The following is a 21,153-nucleotide window of genomic DNA, read 5'->3' as shown; positions in this document are numbered from 1 at the left end:
TTTCTTAGGATCTATTTTCAAAAATTCAGAGATCTAAGAATGGTCCAACATGACTATTCTGTATCTTAGGAATTTGAATAGAAAACCTCAAGTGTTTCCCTTTTTGTCCTTCCTGGTGGAATGCAGTAGCATGACCAGCTGATGATGGCTTAAGGGATCAGCTGATAGAAATTTATCGTTCGGGGACAGAATGGCTTTGGGGATTAGTAATTGGATACAAATCCTGTCACCTCCAGACTATCTATTCATGTACAGCTGGTCTTAATTTTGACCACAGGTTGCTACTGTCTGGTGATTTTCTGATAGATTCTTTTTAAAAACTTTGTTTTTCTTACTCTGGTAAATGGCACCATCAGAAATGGCACTGATATTTGTTGTCACATTAGAAAAAATCACAATTGAAAGGGCATGGAAAATGAACTTCAAATAATAGCTACTAAAATGAAAATTGGTGGAAGATAGAGGTATATTAAGAATTACAGACCAGTGAACTGTGAGTACTGCATAAATTGAAGTTGTATGTTAGAATATGACTATAAAACACAGTCATTTGCCATTGCAACACAATGTTGCAAAGGAAAAATATTTCCAAATACTTAAGCATACGTGTAGACTACTTAATGTAAGACAGTGAGCAAAAAAGTAGCTTGTTTGGATGCCCATGCATCCTTTAACAAATTCCGCTATAACTGGTGAGTATGTAACTGGAATATAAATATACCTTGGTAGCTGTGGCTTTAGAGGTAGTTTTGCTATGGATTAGAAATTGATAAAATAAAAACTTTTAAAATGGATTAACTGCTCTATCACAAAACATACAACTGGGATAGCGTAGCTGACACAGTAACTCTTTAAAAAGAATATCTCAATTAATATTTAATTACCATCGTCATTATGAGATCATTCTGGTGATACCGTAGATCATTCCAGTGAGGCAGCTTGTCCATTTTGTAATGTCTTACCTTGCACTTGAACATCTTGATGTTTTATTTTTGAATTACAAAGGAAATCTAGAAAATGTGCATTTAACACATACATCAGCTAGTCAAAACAAGGGAATTCTTTTTTTGTTTTATTTTTTATGTTGGCAAAGGATATTGTCAATTCATTAATAGGTCACTGTGCTTAAGAAGTTCTCTTGTTGAATTCTCAGTTATATTTGGAGAAAAATGAGTTTCATTTAGATAACAGGAATTTTAATACACTTTTGGCCCTTGTTATACTAGTTTGTCTTCTCTAGTTCTCTTGATTACTTTTTAGGATTATACAAGAGGTGCTCAGCAAAATCAAAACCTTTATTGAAATATTGTTATTTTTTCTGGCTCTCTAGCTGCAGTTTGGGTCACAGCTAAAAAGTGCTCAGAAGGGCTTATATAAATAAATTATTTGAAAGGTAGCATAATGTCTATTCTCAGGAACAACGTTTTTAAGGTTCCTCCTGTCTCAGGGACCTTATCACAGGAAGTGATGATCATCCTTCTCGTCACAAGTTGCTAAATTGCATCATACCACAGAAGAAGTTATCAGCACTTGTCTTAATATGATATCAAAATCTGCTTATATGGGAAATTTCCAAACACTTCAATAAAATTAAAACAAATAAAACCAAAAGTTCTTAATGAATCCCGGGAACTGGTATATATTAGAAATCATGTCTGTACCAAAAAAACAAAACAAAACAAAAAAAACCCGAAAAGACAGTTGCTTTTTTTTTTAGGTGGAATTTTTAAATGAAACTAAATGAAGTTTAATGGCTTATAACATTGCATGAATTTGTCAAAACTGATCAGCTGGATTGCTACACAATGAATACTGAAAATGTTCTGGTTTTTAGGCTTATAATAGCCTACAGCCATTCAAAAGTCAAAATGTTATTTGATGATTTCAGAATGTTAATGAAATTATTATTAATAGCACATATATTAATCTTAATGATATATGTAAATATGGGCAAATATAAAGCTCTGTTGACACCAGAAGGATTTTTCTACCGCTGAAAGTAAACCTGGGGTAAAATATCAGTGATGGAGCAGAAAGCAGTCTGTATGAAATAAATCAATAAGAAAATTTCTGATGGAGTTTTAAAACGTGCACAAGCACATAGGATTTGGAGTGCTTGCTAGTAAATACACATTTTCAAAATGGAAAGGACAATCGTGCTTACTTTTATATCAGAAGAAAATAGTATCAGGCAGTATAAAATGCTTTGCTTTTTTATCTTGATTTGTTACATTATCATATCCAATAAATGTGTATGTGTGAGTGTTTTTTGTTTTATTTTTTGGAGGAGGGGGGGGGTGGAATATATCATTTTCCACTGGGGATTTGTTTGGGTAGTAATTTGTTTTAACTGGCTTGGTTTTTGTTTCTTTGCTTTCTTTAAGTTAAAATGGTCCATCTCTTATAAAATACATGTAATTATGATTTTCTATATTTGGCACTGTTAAGCTGCAATATGCTTTTCATTGTTGGTTTCTTTAATGCAGGATATACATTTTCAGGAATGTAGTGGATTTATGTCTACAGAATGTAGAAATTTCTTATCTGTAGTTGTATGTAGTAAAGAGCTTGGTATATTTTTTACTTTCATATCTGTCTTTGAAAAGCTAGATTTTGCTAGTATGACACGATCTCCATATTATGATGTGAAAAAGAGAGAAAGAACTTTATTATATAGGAGAATTTCATGGCATTTTACCTGTTGAGGGCCCTGTAGAGCCAGAAGTGTAGTACAGTGACTTGACTAAGTGACAGACAGTAGCAGCCATAGTGTCACTGTGTATTATCACCTCGTGCTAGCTGGAAGCACTCCCTGAAGCCGATCTAGGTTGTATAGTCCTAGATGAGGTCTTCATGGGTGCTGACCATAAAAAGTTCATCAAAGTAATGAGGCGAGGCGAGAGCTTGGCGCTCATGGGCAGAGCTCAGCACCAAGGAGTGTGAACCGGCTCCAGCTGTGACAATAAAACAGCAGGTGGCTGCTGTCATTAGGGGTGGCAGATGAGGCAGGGGACTAACATTCAGCCCACAAAACTCTCATTTGTTAGCCATCGCCACTGTACCATGCAAAATAGCTTCCATCTCAGTCAATTTTACTTTGCAAAATATTACACAGTCGCCATAAGAAAATTAGAGCCTTGGGTTTACAGGTTCCTTGGATCTTATTATCAGAAAACTCTGCGCTTGCAGGCTAGGTGGAAAATTGGACTTTTTTCTCCCCTGAACGGTTACGGGATCTTTACAGTAATTTTATAATATGGCTTTTTCACCCAGGCATGTGTTTATTGGTTAATATTTTGGACTATTTTATTCATAACTCTTTACAAAATCAATTCCACCCATCCATTCGGCTGTGTGTTGCATGTAACACTGCCTGCTATTCAGTGCTTCAAAAGTTGCACGCTGATCAAACTAATCCTGTCACCAGGTCTGCCCAGATACTGACATTTCATGTCATAAGTCGTGGGTTTGGTGGTTCTGAGAAAACATAAAGGAATGTAACCCTTTGGTTTTGGTTTGCTTATTTTAGCTTGAAACAAATGAGAAAGCATTCTGTATATATTTAATTTTTCAGAGATCTTTTATGCTGCCTAAAATGTGAGTCCATCTGTAGCTGAAAACCCTCTTGTCTGGTGCGGTGGTTTCCACACTTGCCACAGTTGTGACTGTATTTTTGAAATATCTTTCTTTGGACAGGAATACAGGATAGGCCTATAAGATCACATGGCATTGTCCATGATTTTTTAAGTCATCAAACGTTTCTTTATGGTCAGTCAGTGTTGAGTGTTGGTGTGCTTCATCTGTGACAAAACTATGGCTCACAGTTGTGTTATCGAAACAATTTATGCTGATCTGTGCAAAGCTGATTACTTTAAACTTAATTCCTTCAAATACCAAGAAATAGCTTGCAAGGAATGGATACTTATTTGCTAGTTATTTTTTGTTTGCTTTTTTCAGCTCATAGAGAAGTCAGTTGTTACAGATTTTAGAGAGGAGAATTGTGTTGAAATAAAAGAAGTAAATTTAAGCAACTAGTAAAAGTCCCTACTCTGCCAGCTTCTAGCCATTGATATGTTCAATTGAGAAGGTGTAGGCCATCTCTTGAAATGTTTCCACAGATTTCTAAACTCATTTAAGAACATTCAGAATTCTTTCATGTCTGGTAAATTTTTAGTATTTAGTAAATAGTATTCTGTTTGGTTCAGTTGAATGGTTTAATGCCATGACAAAATATGACAAGAGCATCTGATTTCTCAACTTCTTTGGCTTTGTTTACCCACTAGCACAAAAATGAAAATGAATAGGTAGACCTTGCTCAGTAAAATGTCCCAAATTCCTGTTCTCCAGGGGCAAAGATGTACAGATACTAAATAGCCCATATCTTACTTATATCTTCCTGTGCATGAGATGGTTTCTAAGGCTGATGTTAATGATGTAAATTTCATGAAAAATAAAATATCTTGTAATAAAATAGAACGGAATAGTGCTATGTGTGTGTTGGTACGTGTGCTACCTCTGCTGCCAGGTTTCACTCCTGTTAAAAACTGCTGGATTCCATCATTCCATACTAGCACTTAAACCTAAGGCTTTATGGTTACAATGACAGCGAGGATCAGAAAAAAGGAAGAGCCTTGTGGCGGGAGTGTCATCTCAGAAAGACTGACAGCATTTTACTGCTAAAAAGACATGGTTTATGTCTCTTTACCTAAGCCTCTTTATAGGGCTACATTTTCACTTTGTATATAAAACTACAGCCCTGTAATTTATTCTTGTAATAACTTATCTCAAACTTTTGGCTGACAAAACAGAAAAAAAAAATGAATTCCGGTTGTTGCGTTTTTTCAGGCAATCTAGTAATTCTCTTTTCTTTTTAAAATAACATACCATAACATTTTGTTTTCAGCAAAACTTATTTGTCCTTCAAGGGTATGTTCATCTATACACTCAGTGTGTCTGTATATGTATATGTAGGCCCTTGAGATCAAAGGTGTTTTTTTCTTAATTCAATTCGGCACATGTATAGATCCATCTTTCTCATGCTTGATTAACTTTGACCATTTCTGGCCACAAATCTCAACTACTGGCTGAGACTGGTGTATTCTTTGCCAGGGAACATCTTCTGCTGTGTCACAGATATCATCTTTATGACTGTACCGATTTGTCTAGTATATAACTCCTTTGTTTTTCCTGATACTGATAACGGTTTTCAGAGCTAATGTGTGCAGCATCTATACTGGATTGCAAGAATGTGTCTTTTGGTGCAAAATGTACTTCTCAATTCAGTGGTTTATTTTTAATTGTCATTATTGCTTCAGTAAGAGTTAGATCTCAGATGAGTGCTCTATTAATCCTGGAGAAAGCCTTTAACACTTACTTCCAATTTCAGAGTTTTTATTAAGCTTCTACTTTTAGTCAGTTCTTGCCTCACAGTCTCAGAAGAGGCAACTTTCAAATGTTTACAGAGAAGTTCATTTTTTTTTTTTTTTTTCCTGAGATCAGGTACAAAGATAACATTCCCTTCTTTGAAACTTGCCAGTGTAGAATCATAGAATTGCTCAGGTTGGAAAGGACCTTAAAGGTCATTGAGTCCAGCCACATCGAGGCCTTCAGCCTCTCAGGTGATGGACAAAGGCTATTTCAGCACTAGTCACTTGGCTTTCCACTTCTTTGTCTGAAGTGAGTCCAGCAGATCAAAGGTAAACCTAGCAAGGCAAACACTTAAGCACTTGGCAGCTTTAGTGGCTAGTAATTCTCCTGCTAAGTCTGTGGCTGAGGTGGTGAGAGATGATACCACTTGCCTATGGGACAAGTGGAGTAACAGCCCAGTAGCCACCTGGAGTTCTCATTTGGATAGAGTTCCACACTGCTGGTTCCACGTTCAGGCTCATAATTTGAGAGTTCAATAGATCTGTGGTGCTTGTGGAGTGCATACGAGTCCTTCTGGTCTGCTTATTGTGGTTTCCTCTAGCAAACAGTGTTGTGTTCTTCAGCCAGCCTCTTTCCTTTTCATTGGTAGGGGAAGAAAGTTGTTACAAATCCCAGATTTGGGGGGATTGGAGCTGGCTGAGAAGAGAGTTCTGGGAGAGATTGATACCACTACTGAGACTGAGAACTGTGGAGCAGACTTAACATTTATGTTAACTACTAACTGAGGTATCTTGTAACTATGAAAAATCAATATTAATCATAGTGAAACATGGAATACAGTAGCCAAGTGTCAGGTGTACGGTGCAGTGGTTCTGTTGCCAGTGTTTCATGGTTCTTAGTCTCTGAGATAGGAACGAGCCAGGTTAGAGAACCCTTGGACAAGCTGGGGCTCCTAATTTTTTCCTATGCTAGTGGCGTGTCTATATGTACACAAGTATTAGATTAATTTTTGTGAATTGAAACCAGTGTGATCCGAAGGCTTACCTCCTTTTTCCTCGGCAGGAACCAGTCTGTTCTGATTTGTCCAAGCTGTTGCAGTGATTCATGCCTATGAATGATACTTCTCATTATTAGAGATTAAGTGCCACTGTCTTCATTTTACACTTTTTATGCAGTTGCAGCTACCTTGTTGAGTAGATATTTTGCAGTATTTTGCTTTCTACCTTACTTAACAGTCTTCTGGGAGGTCTGGTGGAAGGCAATAAGGATATATCTTAAAACTGGATTTAATTATCAGGAATAAACAAATCAACCAGCACTTGCTCTTCAGTGTTAGACAAAGACATAGGGCAAGTTTCTCAGTATTGTCGCAGACCAAGCAGGCTGCAGTCTCTTAGGTTCAGTTGCTTCCTACCACCAGCAGTGTTTTCATTTGTGGGTAAACTGTCAGTAAAAATAGTTTATGACTTCTGACTGTTAATTCTGAGCAATTCAATTATCAGACAGTGACCAGTTCTTTTCTTTGTACCCACAACTTTGCAATAGGCCACAGGCTCTGTATCTCCAGAATTGATTGAGTTAGGTATGGTGGCCCTATTGCTCGAGACCCTATGCATTTTTCAACCTGAAGTCAACTGCCCTTAGATATCTTTTGATTTCCCTTAAAGATAGGCAGGAACAGATTCTTCTGATAGCAAAGATATTACTCTGAAGATAACTTCCTGTAGAAAATCTTAAACCTGGAAGATCCATCTGCAGTACAATTTCTAAGCAGTTAGGAAGAAAACAAAGCATCTGAAGTGACTTTTTGTTCAGGGAGAACAAAAGATTCGAAAAATAAAGTTTCAAAAAAACAAAATGATGATTTTTTTTTTTCTCTATAAATTTTAAGTTGAACTCAAATTTTGGAAATTGCTATTCTGTTGAGAGGGAGCGCTAATTCATAGCCTGCACTGTCTTTCCGAGACAAAGTTGAGAGGTCCATTTTCTTCTACTGAAGTCTTAAATTTACTAGGGACATAAAGAAGCCATCAGTTGAAGATGTCAGACTGGTGATCTCAGAGCAACGTGTTTACAGGCTTTGAAAAACACAATGTACACATCAGTCTACTGAAATCAAGGAAAAAAAAAACACGTGCCAGCCTTTTAGAGTTGACACTTGCAGATAGTGACAGGCAACATCATTTCCGTTCTTTATCCTGCAGCAGATTAGTTTGAAGTCTCTTTCCAGATGCAAAATGATGATAGGTGGAACTGATGTCTCCTGCATCATATTGTGGCTATGCTTAGATGTGAAGTACTGAGCATGCTAGGAAATGGATCGTGGATGAAGAGACAGAACAATGCCTGAAGAGATGAAGGAAATGGGAACGGAAGGGAGCTGTTATAGGGATGCTGGAAGTATGTACTGAAAGAAAAAAAGAGGAAAAGGGCAATTTTGTGGTGGCAAAATTGGTAGGTGCCCTTTTATATATAGCTGAAAATCTTGATGTATGTTGAAAGCATTCCTGGAGTTGTATTTATTACAACAAATATGTTCTCTGGTATTGTTATGTTTCAGGATGGTGATCATAATTTATTTTAGATGCAAGGCACTCTAAACACTAAGCCTAAGGTGTCATTTCAGAACTCGCAGAAGAGAGTCTGTGCTCTGGTAAATTGAGAGGCTGATATCAGACTACAGAAAGCATTGTGGTTTCTGTGTTTTTTAATACTCTGTGCAGCTGTTAGATTACCAAACACCTGGTAGAGGTGACAGTTACAGATGTTTGATAACCAATGAAAATTAATAGAACATGTGATTCTTCTAGCTTAGAAGTGATTTGGTAAGGTGTGTTTAGAAATGTAATTACATAGTGCTGTTGTCTACCATTATCACTTAACATTCATTAACTCCTCTGAATGTTGAAACAAACATTTCTTGTAGCGGTACTAATTTTCTCATATATTTGTAACGTGATTACCTGACAAAGTGAACACCTTTTGACTTCAAAGTTTTTGCCACTGTTTCAGCTATTTTTAGTCTGTTCATTAAGCAAACAAAATAAGTTTAGAGCCATTGGTTTAGTTACAGGGATCAGTTTAGAAATATCATGTACCATAAGCAATCTTTTATTTATTTTAGTTTCCATAGCGGAATTGTGGATATTTAGGTGAACAATAGGTCAGTTCAACTTCAGTAGGAAAGTTCAGGTTTAAAACAAAACAAAAATATTGTTATTGCATTTTATTTTGCTTGGGAAGAATACCCAGTTGCATATTGTTCAAGTAGATTGTTATTTTTAGTAATGGTGCATGAACAACTTCAGCTTCATTTCTAAACATAGGTGTTTGGGGAGAATTAAAAGGTAAATTTCATAAAATTGATTGCTTTTTTGTTTGTTTGTTTGCTTGTCTGACTGGTTTCACTGGTCATTAATTTTTAGTTTATTCATATATGATATTTTACTGTGAATTTTGGAGCTTTTAAAATTCCTGATGTTTGAACAGGGGATGTTGAGGGGACACAGGTGCTTGAACCTTTACATTGTTCATTTGAGGTTGCCTGGGGTGCTTTTGGTATTAAAGAGAGATGAAGCAATAAAAAAGTGAAATTAAGAATTAATCTGGGGCTAACTTACAGGAAAACTTTCAGGTTCAGTTACAAAATAAGGGGCTTGAGGTGAGGCACACAATTAATGATTAAGCGCGTTCCCTCAAGATCAAGGAAATAATGTAGATACTACCAATATTTGTTTCTTTTTGCCATAGTCTTTGCAGTGACAGGATAATTTCTGTCCTGAGTGGTTTATATGATGGACATCTCTTGAAAAAGGGATGGTGAGAAAACTTGACAGCTTTGGATGGCATGAGATTTCCAGGTTAGGTTGAGTGGAGCAGAAGAGGGTGTTTTCTGTCTTATTTTTTATTTCTCTTCTTTTGTACCCAGAATATGCCAAAATATATAAAAGGAAATAATTATGCCCATTGCTACTAATTTATGGCCATGCGACTAATAATTCTTTCACGTCTTGAAGGACACAGATTGGTGACAGAAAGCAACAAGAATATGTTGAGGGATTTTTTCTCTCTTCTGGGTGATAGATGCAGGAATATGCAGGAACAATACACCCGATTGATTGATAGTGCACAACTCATCCATAATGATCTGTCTGATATAGCAGTAAATTATTCGTGAGATTGATGCAGGTCATTGAACAGCACATTGACAATCCTGTTGTCTGTCATCCTGTTCAAAGCAAGTCAGGAAGAGTAGCTGCTGTGATACTCAAGTCTGCATTGGATGCAAGCTGTGTACAGGTGTTCCACTAATGCAGTAATACAAGTTGTTGTCTTTTCTCATTTTTTTTTCCTCTTCTTTAGACATCTTGACTTCAGTGTTAGTTAATTCCACGTAAAACAGTAAAAATGAGATACTTTAAGAAGAGAAGGTTGCAGTCTGACAATTGCATATTCCCCTGAAACTAATTTTTGAAAATGTTGGTTTTTGGACTTCAGCAGTGGTACATCTCCATGGAAAAGTAAATACATGATTGTTGTATAGAAAAGTGTAAAAAGCTTCCCCAGCTTTCAAACGTAAGGGAGAAAGGCTAATAATTCTCAGAACTGTAGAACTAATGCTTGAGTCATTAGGTTCTATGAATTGCCATAGTCTACCATGGTTCTTGTCTTGTTAGCAATGGCAAAATGGTCCTTGTTGGCCTCTTCTTTCTCTTTCAGGAGAAAAAGTTTGCATTTTCCAGTCTCCCAAGTTGTTTGCACTTGAAGATGGGGAGTAAGGAGCCACTTATGCCAGACGTATTTGTCTTACTTTACAGTCTGATCACTAGAGTTAGCAAGGGTGGAGCACAGAATAGCCGTACCCCTCTTTAATATGTGCGGTCAGCAGGGAGTGTAACCCAACACATCACAGCACTCTTAACATTGCAGCCTGAGTGACTACACGTGAGTTGTTAACCTTCTGAAATGCTATTGATTTTTTTTTTTTTTTTTTTTTTTTTTTTTTTTTTTTTTAAACTTAAGAAGAAGAATAATAGTTGTGGGTTGGAAGTAAAAAGACCTGCCTCATTTGGCTGCTAAGTGAGTCAGCAGGAAATCCCAGCTTTTCTATGCAGGATTGTAGGACTTGACGTCCTGTCACTGAGGGCATGAAGTCTTTCAGATATTTGGATGTTTTCCACACTAGACTTCGTCCTGCCAGATATTTAGTCGAACCTGACGTCCTGTCACAAAGGACATGAAGCCTTTCAGACTACTGGATATCTTCCACACCAGACTCAGCCCTGCCAGATACTTTCTTTTAAATTGAGTCCCTTGCGCACAGTCATGCAAGAGAGTTATCAGCATCCCAGTCTGGACCTTTCAGAATCAGCAAACATCCACGAATGATGGACTTGACGAAATTCCCAGGAATTTAAACTTTTGATGCATGGAAAAAAGGATTACTTGTATATAGAAAACCATTGCTTTCTGGGCAGTTCTGTGTTTTCCTATATTCTCTTGTCCCTGAAATTGACCTGCTGAATGAAAAGTTCTGAAGAGAGAGAAGAGATTTGGCTAGCAACTTTTTATTTAATTATGAGATTCTAAAAGCTTAGCTTTAAGTTCATATAGACTGTTGATTTGAGTACGTGAAGTTCTACTTCTATATGTAGTATGGGTATAAATCATTAATGACACAAGTTTTATTGAACATGCTGAAATTCACATGGCTCATGATTTGCCTTAAGAAATTTGACTATTTCTTTTCTTTTAGTAATTGATACTATTGGCGGGACTCCTTGTGAACCACTCATTCAGCTACAAACAATTGAGGTTTACAGCATATTTCAAGAAGCGATAAAGAACAAGAGTACTGCAGTCATGGAATAAGAGCTTCCTGTGTCTGTGTTACTGTTTAGTTGCCTAAGCATACTGTCCCCTTTCTTGGCATGATCCATGCAGAATGCTTTGATTTTCTGGCCTCTTGCCTCAGATTAAGATTCAGAGACAGAAATTCATGCACAAATCATAGAAAACAAAAGATGGTGCAGACAGGATAATATAGTACTTATATTCTGGTGATGCGTAGAAGTTTGAGAGATCCTTTTTCTTATTATTTCTCAGAGCTGTCAGATCTTCTATGTGGTTTATCCAGAATGGTAAACCATTTCATCCTTTCTGAGTGCCCCAGACTAATAAGAAAACCAAGATAAAAGTTCTGATTGCTAACAATTTTAAAATAATAGAATTATATTTTGCTGAAAAAAAAAAAAAAAAAAAAAAAGACTTTGGAGGAGCTTTACTAAAACTTATTAGAGATATTTGGGGCCCGTACCTATCATATAGTGGCTCACCTGGATTCTCAGAGTTAAATTCCCATTCTTTGCCATTTAGAGTAGTTGTAAAGGATATTGAGAATATTAATAGAGGATAGATATTTGTTGTTCTGGACTTTTCTGCCATCACTGAACATTGCTGTCTGTAAGGTAAATTCTCTGAGACTAATTGCAGTGCTGTGTACATTAAGAAGTAATTTAAAATCGCTCTTCAGCTGCTGCGTAACAAGTCTGTAGATTCCCACAAAAATAAATTCTGGCCTTCTGCAGTAGTTAGGCTACAAGATGGCTGGTTTGTTGATGTGGATGCAAGTGTCTTTCTGGTAGAGGTAAGATAGAGCTCCATTCTTGGAACTAGGCCAAGGCTGACAAGTAAATGCTCATGAAACAACGAACTGTCACAGATTCCATGACTTTATGATCCAGAATATTTGTTTTGGTTTGTGTTTGTTTTCTTTAACTTGACTTTCCACTAACAGAGCAATACACATATTAAGAAGGCTTTTATAGATTAAAGCCATAATAAAACCTAGAATCTTTTGCCTTCTGAAAAAAGATACTTCACAGAGAACCATTCTCTCCCTGTGGAGAAAATGAGAGAACAAGAGAACAATATGTGACAGATTATTCATTTTCCTTGGGTACTGTGATGATAAACATTGTACATGCTGAAGAACTTGTACTGCAGTAGAATGAAAAGTAGAAGTCAACATTGTTGAATATGTTTCTTTAGTCCCAGAATTAGAATTTCCTTTGTTTCTTTTGTACATTAATATGTGCTTTTATAACTTGTAGACAAGTCTTTAGAGGCTCCTAAATCAGTTACAGGCTTTCTCGTGGTGAGTCCAAGTGCTGTTTGAAGAGTGCCATAGAATATGAGTGGACACATTCCTGCAAAGCCACAACTCTTCCAAACTGAAAACAGAGTATTCTGCAAACTTATTATGGGAAAGTTGCTTGTATATTTGTGATTGAAAGTTATTTTTATTTACAGTTTCTGTGTTTAAAAAAAAAAAAAAAAAAAAAAAAAAGCTGTCTGTAGGGAACGTGGATGCTATTCTAAAGCTCTGTGATTTTTCATTTTGTTTTTAATTTGTCCTGGATTTTGAACATAGAGTTGCATGTGTTGGGGGATAATGCTGGTGTGGAGCCAGAGTAGTTGAAAATCACTAACAAAGTTTAAACAAACAAACAAACAACAAAACAGCAGCAACAGCAATGAGAACAACAAAACCACGAACAAACAAAAGAATTCTCCAGAATGTCAGTGAGTACAAGCAAAGTCCTGCCTACTCATCTTTCCCAGTGCAAGGAGAGACTTCTGGGAGCAGTATTCCATGTACATGCGGGGAACTTTCATTGGTCAAGACTTGGAACTATAGGATGGGCATTTCTTCCCTACGAGACCTGAACCTTAGGAAATTAGTGCAGCTGTGACTGCCTGTCTTCATGTGAACTGGGGATGAATATGTTCAGGTCAGATTTTGTAAAAACGATTCCAGGTCTATAGTCTGTCCTGGTTTGTGTCGATTAGAAACAGAAGGAGTATGGCAACTTTGGATGTTTTCCTACTCCTTCTTAATGCATTTTTTGAAACCAGTTAATTCAGTTAATTGGTTTTATTTGAACAATTCTGTTTCTACTGTAGTAAAGAAAAGAAATCTACGGAAGTCTGAGTCAGTACTTATTGTAAGCTTGTAAAAAAAATTCCGCTTGATTTGAAAATATATCATGGCAACATATCTTGAAATCATTCACTCCTTGAGTCCCTGTTTGTGCCAGACAGGCTTCGCTTAACATTCACTTGAAAAGACCAAGGCTAAGTCATGTCAACTATCCAATTCTGACGGTAGCTTAGGCGTAACTGATTTACCTCAGCAGAGGTGAGTCAGTTGTTGGAGGAGAGCAAAGCAATATTTTTTTGATTTCTTAAAACTGTAATTGCTTGGAAACACGGAATTACTGAATGTGCTGAAAACACTTCTTTGTGTTTTCACTACCCACTATCACAGCTCCCTTAAAGTTTCCTGCAGTATTTGTTAAATATAAACAAATGGTTTTCACACCTAACCTTTCATTGTGTTGTCCTAGTATTCAGCATCTCAATCAAAACCTTTAGTCTTCGTTTTTATTCTAAGAAAAAAAATACTTCTTGGAACTCAGAGCTGACTTTTTCTTAGTGAAAATTCTGTATTTCATTCTCAAGCAACTTTACTTTTAGTTTCAAGACCTGAATCTGCAAGGCAAGGGATGTTCTTGAGGTGTGCTGAGCACTTGAAGCTTGCACAGAGGCAAGCTGTGCTTTTAAGTAAGAGTCTTCAGGCATTATGTTAAAAGCTTAAGCTACTAGTAAGTGCTGAGACTTTTATTGAGTCAATCTTCAATTGACTCTAGCAAGATTGTGCTTTATAACAGCAGTGAAATGGTTGTTCCATACCAAACATCTAATTGGAGATTAATTGCTTCAAATTATTAACAAGGCCTTTGTCTTTGATATTTGCAGGACCGTATTTCTGTCTGTACCCCCTGCAGAGATGCAGTGTAAAAGGCATTTGGCTTTTGTTCAGAAGCTTCAAGAATATAGACACTAAAGTAGAAAAAAAATCCTTACAAATACTGTGTAACTGGTTGGCATCTTTGCCTTCTGTGTTTCCTAAGGACACTTTGCTATGTAAGCAGCATCAAAATGCCTTTACAACTTGAATTGCACATTATCCTTTCATGGTAATATATATATCTTTTTTTTTAAGGGAAGGGAAGGTTTGTACCAGAATGTGGAAACACTACTAAATTAAGATCTGTTAGGTACATTTCACAGCTGTGTAGAAATTGTTGTTGTTTCTGCTGAAAAGCAGGAAAGCGATACTTTTGGAATGCCTTGTGCTGTTATTGGAACACATGATTTTACTTCATTACAATAATTTTCTCTGCATACAGTGATTCCAGTAGTGCTTGCATACTAATAATGATCGTGGTGTGATAGATTACCCATGGTTGTAGTGACTTATACATTGTGTAGCAGAAAGTAGTTAAGGCGTTACTTATGTCTCTTTATAAAAATTATGAAGCCGTGTCATTTAAATAACATAAAATTATATTCTTACAACCCAAAGGATGCACTAGAGAGATTCTCTGTAGAAATGTGAAAGTGCTGAAAGTAGATCAAACGTGGAGAAGCTACAGTGTGATATTTGTAAAGGAAAAGTACTCTTTCTTGGCTTTTGTGGCTAATACATGCTATAATGCTACACCATTTTTTACAGTCCTTCCATTGTCCATTACTGCAAACACGTCCAGATGAATTCAGCACTTAATGTTAAAAATCTTATAACATGCCAGTTTGATTTGTAGCCCTTCATATCATGGAATGCTAATTAAAATCATATTTTTGCATATGTCATGCCTTTCATGTACATATGCAAATAGAGTCTATTGCCTTTCAGCTATTTGTAATTAACTTTATGAAGGACAGCTGTAATACATAATTAACAAAAATGTTTGCAAGCCCTTTTCACACTGAAAGTTACAGCAGTACAATTTTTGCTTATCAAGAGAACTGTTTTAGTTTGCAGCTTCAGTCTGATATCTAAATTGTTCGAAGCAGTCAAATGACATAATTAAATTGATGCTCAGGTCTTATCAGCAGCAAAATGGTACTCTGTAGGTTCTTATCTGTTTCATTACATATATCACTAAAATTCAATTAAATTATTTGTGTTTTGTTTGGTGTAAACACAATGCCAAGTAGTGTAAATGTTACTGCTGTTGTGGATGCCTTGAACAATGTCTTGCCAGTTTCAAGAATACTCTCAAATGTAATTGCAAACACGTGTTTCACTTATTTCTTTCCCTTCTTTTCACAAGGCTATACAATAACCAAGACTATTAATTTGTTTCCATGTATGTTTCTTTAAATAATTAATGCGGTGAAGTTTGACCAGACAGAAGCAGCGATTAAAGCATCTGATCTTGCTGTATTCTTTTTATTACTCTCATTAAAAAAAATGAAACTCATATGAAGAAAGGTTGTAGGATGTGTCCATTAGACTTAAATTCAAAGGTGTAACGGAGACTATCAGTTCATAACATGAGACAATGCAATTTAAGCAAAGTTGGCTAATTTCACAATGTTATATAAGGCGTTCTAATTTACAACAGAAAGCAGAAGCAGTTTTTCTGTTTTTTGAGCAGTGATACACGATTGTGTTTGCTTATTTGTAATGAAAATACCCAAGTGACTACAATGTGAAGAAAATTTGTCACTACAGAATGGACTCCCAAGTTTAGAACATTGTCTGTCAAACTTACTGTTTTAATTTAAACATTAGAAAAATATGCTCAATTGCATGCTCAAAACTGACAAAGTCTCTACTTTAAAAAGAAGAAAAAAATATTTAATAAACAAATCTTTCTGTTTTTCTGTTTGTTCAACAGGGTTGCCTTTGTGATGAAGAAGCATTTGAATACTCATTTGCTGGGCAAGCATGGAGTTGGCACACCTAAAGAAAGGTAAGTTTTTACATTTTTTTCCTGTTTTTTCTTTATGTAGTATGTGTTGCCTGGAGTATTTAGCTTACCCAAAATTACGTCACCTGGACTTTGAGCTCAACTATTGCTACATGCTTAACATGCTTAATTACACTAGCGTTTTCCTTACAACATGTCTGTAGGAGTCAATAAAAAAAAAAAAATTGGCTTAGAAAGCAATTCTATGCAAAATGCATGATTTGCAAATTTTTCAGCAGATTTTCAGTAGGCGACATTATTTCCTCAACTTTTCCATAGTAATATCCCTCCCGCCAAGTACAGAACCAAATATTTATCAATTTTTTATCTATCTGGCCTTTCTGCTCATAGGTTCAGAAAAAGGCTTTCTTGGATTAGTACTGAATACTGAGGTCAGATCCACCAAGGTAGTTTTCTCATTGGTCATGGTCACAACAAAAAATATATTTTTTTTCAATTTGTATTCATTTACTTAGTTGCAACTTCTTGTTGGTGTTGTTTTTTGCAATCTGAACATCACAGTGTTTGCAGATAAGCGGAATTTGCCTCAGATTTACAGGTCACATTGTGTCATAGCTATTGCTTTTCTCTTGAATTCTGGGGGCAGCTCGAAACTTGATGCTTTTTTGGATGGCCAAAAGATTGCATATTCTATTTCAATTTGGGTAAATGAATGCATCCTCCCTACGGGATCCAATAGTGGGTGCTTGATTATGTTTCAAACAGTGCCACGTTGTAACTCATTCTTCAGTGCAATCTTTTTCAAATACCGAATATTTCCTCTTTTTAACACAAAAGAAGGGGAAGTTAAATGGTAACCATGAACCGTAGGACATCACTGCAAAACTCTTCCTGGGTCACGTTCATTTTGTATTAAATACCCTGGAAACGGTAGTTGGTTGGAGCCTTCCTTTCCTCACAAGTTCATCACATTGTAGTCACTGAGCGAGCAAAAAGCAGGATTTTACTTTAACACAACATACACACCCCTTATTTGACTAACTACATGTTTAAGCACTGCTTTTATTCTCTTGGAGATTGCCTGTCCAAAATACTTAAACAGAATTTTCCTAAAGTGTTTATGTAGAGTTTTCAGGTATTATTTTTCATCTAAAATGTAGAATAATGTATCAGAACAATTACAGTTCGATCAAATCAGATATTGTACTAATGTTTATGCTGGGTATCTTTTGTCATAGCACAACTGCAAAAAAAAAATGTTTTGCTCTAGCTGCATGTTTTGGTACTGGCAGCATTCAGTATGTTGTTTTCCAGGGAGGTGCTTGCTATGTAATCATCATAAATACAACATAGAGAACATCTGTTTTACCCCAGTGGATAAAGCATTGTGGTACACTGTGCACAAAGAAAGATAGAAATACTAATATTGTATCTTAGCCTGACGGTCATAATTTTAATGATTGTCATCTTCGAAAGGATTCCTGAGCAGGTTGGATGCTGCAGCCTGAAGTGGTGACTGCTGTCTCCTATTTGTTTACTTCTGAAAGCCGCCTGCCTGTTTACCCTATTTCTTCCCATATTCCTCAAAGGCTTTTTGCCTGCCCTGTCACTGTGGCAGAAGGAGGAGGGTTCCCTCTCAACCCATCCATGCAGTGGCAAGGTCACAGCCCCAGCTGCCCTGGGAGCAAAGAGCCAAGCTCTGTCCTGCAAACCTCTGTGCTCCATCTGCAGCTTTCCCCTGGGCCAGCATGCACAAGTGATATCTTTGTACTTTCTCCGATTGAAATTTCTTCATCTGTCTTCTGGTTGTTGCTTATCTGCAATGCCTTCTTGGCTGGCAATTTAACTTAACATGGTGCAATGCCAAATAGTTGTGGCAGAGCTACAACAACAGTGTGATCTTATAGGAATCTTCCCTCTCTGGTGATTGTGGGTGTTTAAAGCCATGTAGCCTACTGTGGTAAATACCAAACCGACATTGCTTTCCTTTCCACCTTTCCCGTAGTGGAAGAGTTTGATGCCTTTTAATGGCTTTAGGAACCTAAGAAGTCCTTCTTCAGCATGCTAAAACATCAATTTGGGTATAAACATATTCTAAATTAAATTACATAATTTTCCTACCTATTTAAAACATTAATGCCTTGATTAAAATTTTGCAAGCTTGCTATTTTTTAATTTCTCTGGAACAATATAATCAGTTTATTCTTTATGTTTTGAATTTGATTCTGCCCTCTGATATGTTGCATATTATAGCAAATACTAATAGAAGCTAGCTAAATAGGCTGTGACAATTAAATTAATAATGCATTTTATTTGCAAGTGTTTAGTCTTCATGGTTTGACTGATATATGCAAAGATGGTAATTTATTAAAAGTAAATTCATGTAATTGTAGTACAGAGTTTGATGAACCAAAAAAAGTTGTCAGCATGACTATCATCAAAACCTGGAAATTCAAATAAGTTCAAAAGGGTGCTTGAAAAATATATTTATACACCTTGAGAAATTGATCTTCTTCTTACAAACTTCTCAGGAAAGAATTTTGGATGACAAACATTGACATCTGAGACAGGCAATAAAAATTACATCTACAATTTAGTGAAGCAGTGCTGAAGTAGTGTGACTTACTCTCTAGCTTTCCATTACCCGTGACTATTGTTTGGGTTTTTTTTGTTGGTTTTTTTTTTTTTGTAGACACAAAAGGGAGGTGTTATGGAGGCTGTGGCAGTTTTCATGTGCAGATATACAAAACAAATATAATTCATAATAAGATTGCCAAATGTTTTGGCTTAAGGGTTAGGGTTTTTTTGTTTGTTTGTTTGTTTTTGTTTTGTTTGTTTGTTTTTAAGACAAAATAGATATAAGGGCCAAATCACAGAAGCTTAAAAAAAATAGCCTTGAATATTGCATGCATGTTTCAGCCACAAAGAAAACTAAGTAATCTATTGCCTGGTCCATTATGGTCATTACCATTTAATAACTAACTCAAAAATGGAATGTTTTAACACAAAAATTCTTTTAAGATATTTTTTCCTGTTACTGGAACTGTGATACTGATTTACTGTCAACTGGAATGTATCTCAAAACTGGCATGTTATCTGCTAAGTCCAAGGCCAGTACATATTTGGTACTTCAGTGTCAGTAATCTTCATGGGACCTATAACTATATCTTATTGGTGGGATAAATCTTTGGCTACACCTTTATTGTGTCTCGCAGGCAATATGGTTGAAGACGAGGTGAATGCATCAGTAGCGTTAATGGTGCCGAGTTCTAATTTCTCTTAGAAATTATGTTAGGTGTAAGCTGGGGCAAAGGAGGACCAACTAAGATGTCTCATTGCTGAATTTAAGGTATACAAAAATAGGAGCAAGAAAATAAAAATGAGCTTGCTAAGTCATTCAGCTGTGAGACTGAATTTTGCCACTGTTAAGGACAACTCTGGATTTAAGAGTACAAAACTACATTTATCCTTTAAGATATTTTTTTCAGTGCAAAATATTCTTTTTTTTTTTTTTTTTTTTTTTTGTTAGAATGGAAGAGTATGTTAACTAAAATTGTATCTAATGCCTCTGTTTAATTTATATAAATATACCACAGAAAGGCTTTAACTAACAGTTGTTTAATTACTTTATTTTTCCTGTGAATTTTAAATGATGAGTTGCCTCTGAAATAACTCTCTGCGAATGAGTAATCCCTTTGAGTCTAATAGGAGCCTTCATGTATATATAAAGTTACTCAGATAAAAAAAAAAAAAAAAAACTTGCTGAACTGGAATTTGTGTTCCAGGACATTTTCTTCAAAGATCATTAATAGTATGTTTGTTTTTATAAGGTTGTTCTGGTCTATATTCATGCACTTTAAAAATGGAATATAGTGCTAATATTTTAAATGTGGGAGAACAGTAATTAGTGACAGATAGGGAAAAACATAACCAGGTCTTGGAGAACAGGGAGAAAGTTTTTACAGAAATTGCAACATGCTCTGGTTCCATACTCCTTTTGCCAAGAATTTGACTGTGTTTTCTAAGATTCAGAGATATCGTAATGATTGAGCAATGCTATTGTTATTATTATTATTGGTGGACTTGTGTCTCAGATCTCAAAAGCCATTAGTAGGATATGCCAGTTTCTACAGAAAATATATCCTTCAGGAAATTAGAAGTTATATTCCTCGGTATAAGTGACAGGCATAACTACAGCTATGATTTTCAGGGTACTTGCTTAAGCCCATGTGAATTCTGGAATATCAAATGCTGCTAACATGTGGTATAGCTATCCTAAAATATATGAATCTGCTTGGTATGTCACTGGAAGGCATTACCGTTGTCTTAAAGAAAAGTAGCCAGGAAAAGTGGATGGCGATTTGATGTTCTGTATGGATGTAAAACTAGAAGTGAATGAAATCTTTCAAGCCAAGCTTCTAATTCTTCTTCTGAAGCATTTGTGATTGAGCAGAGAAACTTTCTGATAATTAGGTGGTTAATTTCAATGATGAATGTATGCTAGCATTGTCTGTGGATCTGTGGAAGATAATACTGTGGAAGCTGCTGAATGCTGCAGGCTTGTTGAACAGCAGTTGGTTTCTGAGGAAAACACAGCTAGTAGTTGCAATCCATTAGCCTAAAAGTAGTCACCCACCACCTGATTCCTTCTCTGTTGCAGTAAGCTGAATGTTTTTCCAGTCATATGCACCAGATGGCTTCCTCTGTGTCAACCACATGGTATAAGGGTAGGAATTACGATGGCCATCTATATCTAAGTCCCTTTTTACCTGGATTGGATGGCAGTTATGCAGAGTATGTTATGCTACTTTAAATTTGGCAGTTATGGGTGCAAAATGTTCTTTATCAGAGGTGGTATCATGAATCTTAGCTTTGATCAATCTATAAACCTCATCACAAATATTTACTCAGCACACTGTAAAGGAAAAGGAAACATGATCTCTTGACTATATGTACTGCAATGAACTATCTTCCTTTATCAGGCTCTAATGCCATCAGAACT

The 21,153-nt window shown here is 36.1% G+C and overlaps 1 protein-coding gene across 1 annotated transcript in view; it reads left to right on the top strand.

Moving 5' to 3' along the window:
• ZNF407 (zinc finger protein 407) overlaps nucleotides 1-21,153 on the top strand; it is a 330,452-nt gene that overhangs the window by 118,525 nt on the left and 190,774 nt on the right. The window contains exon 4 of the mRNA XM_015855154.1: nucleotides 16,119-16,193. Coding sequence (XP_015710640.1) covers nucleotides 16,119-16,193 — 75 coding nt within the window. The remainder of the gene's footprint in view (nucleotides 1-16,118; nucleotides 16,194-21,153) is intronic.

The sequence above is a fragment of the Coturnix japonica genome, chromosome 2 (genome assembly GCF_001577835.2).
Source record: "Coturnix japonica isolate 7356 chromosome 2, Coturnix japonica 2.1, whole genome shotgun sequence".
Taxonomy (NCBI): Eukaryota; Metazoa; Chordata; class Aves; order Galliformes; family Phasianidae; genus Coturnix; species Coturnix japonica.
Note: the sequence above shows the minus strand (reverse complement) of the source record. Positions and strands in the feature narration are given on the sequence as shown.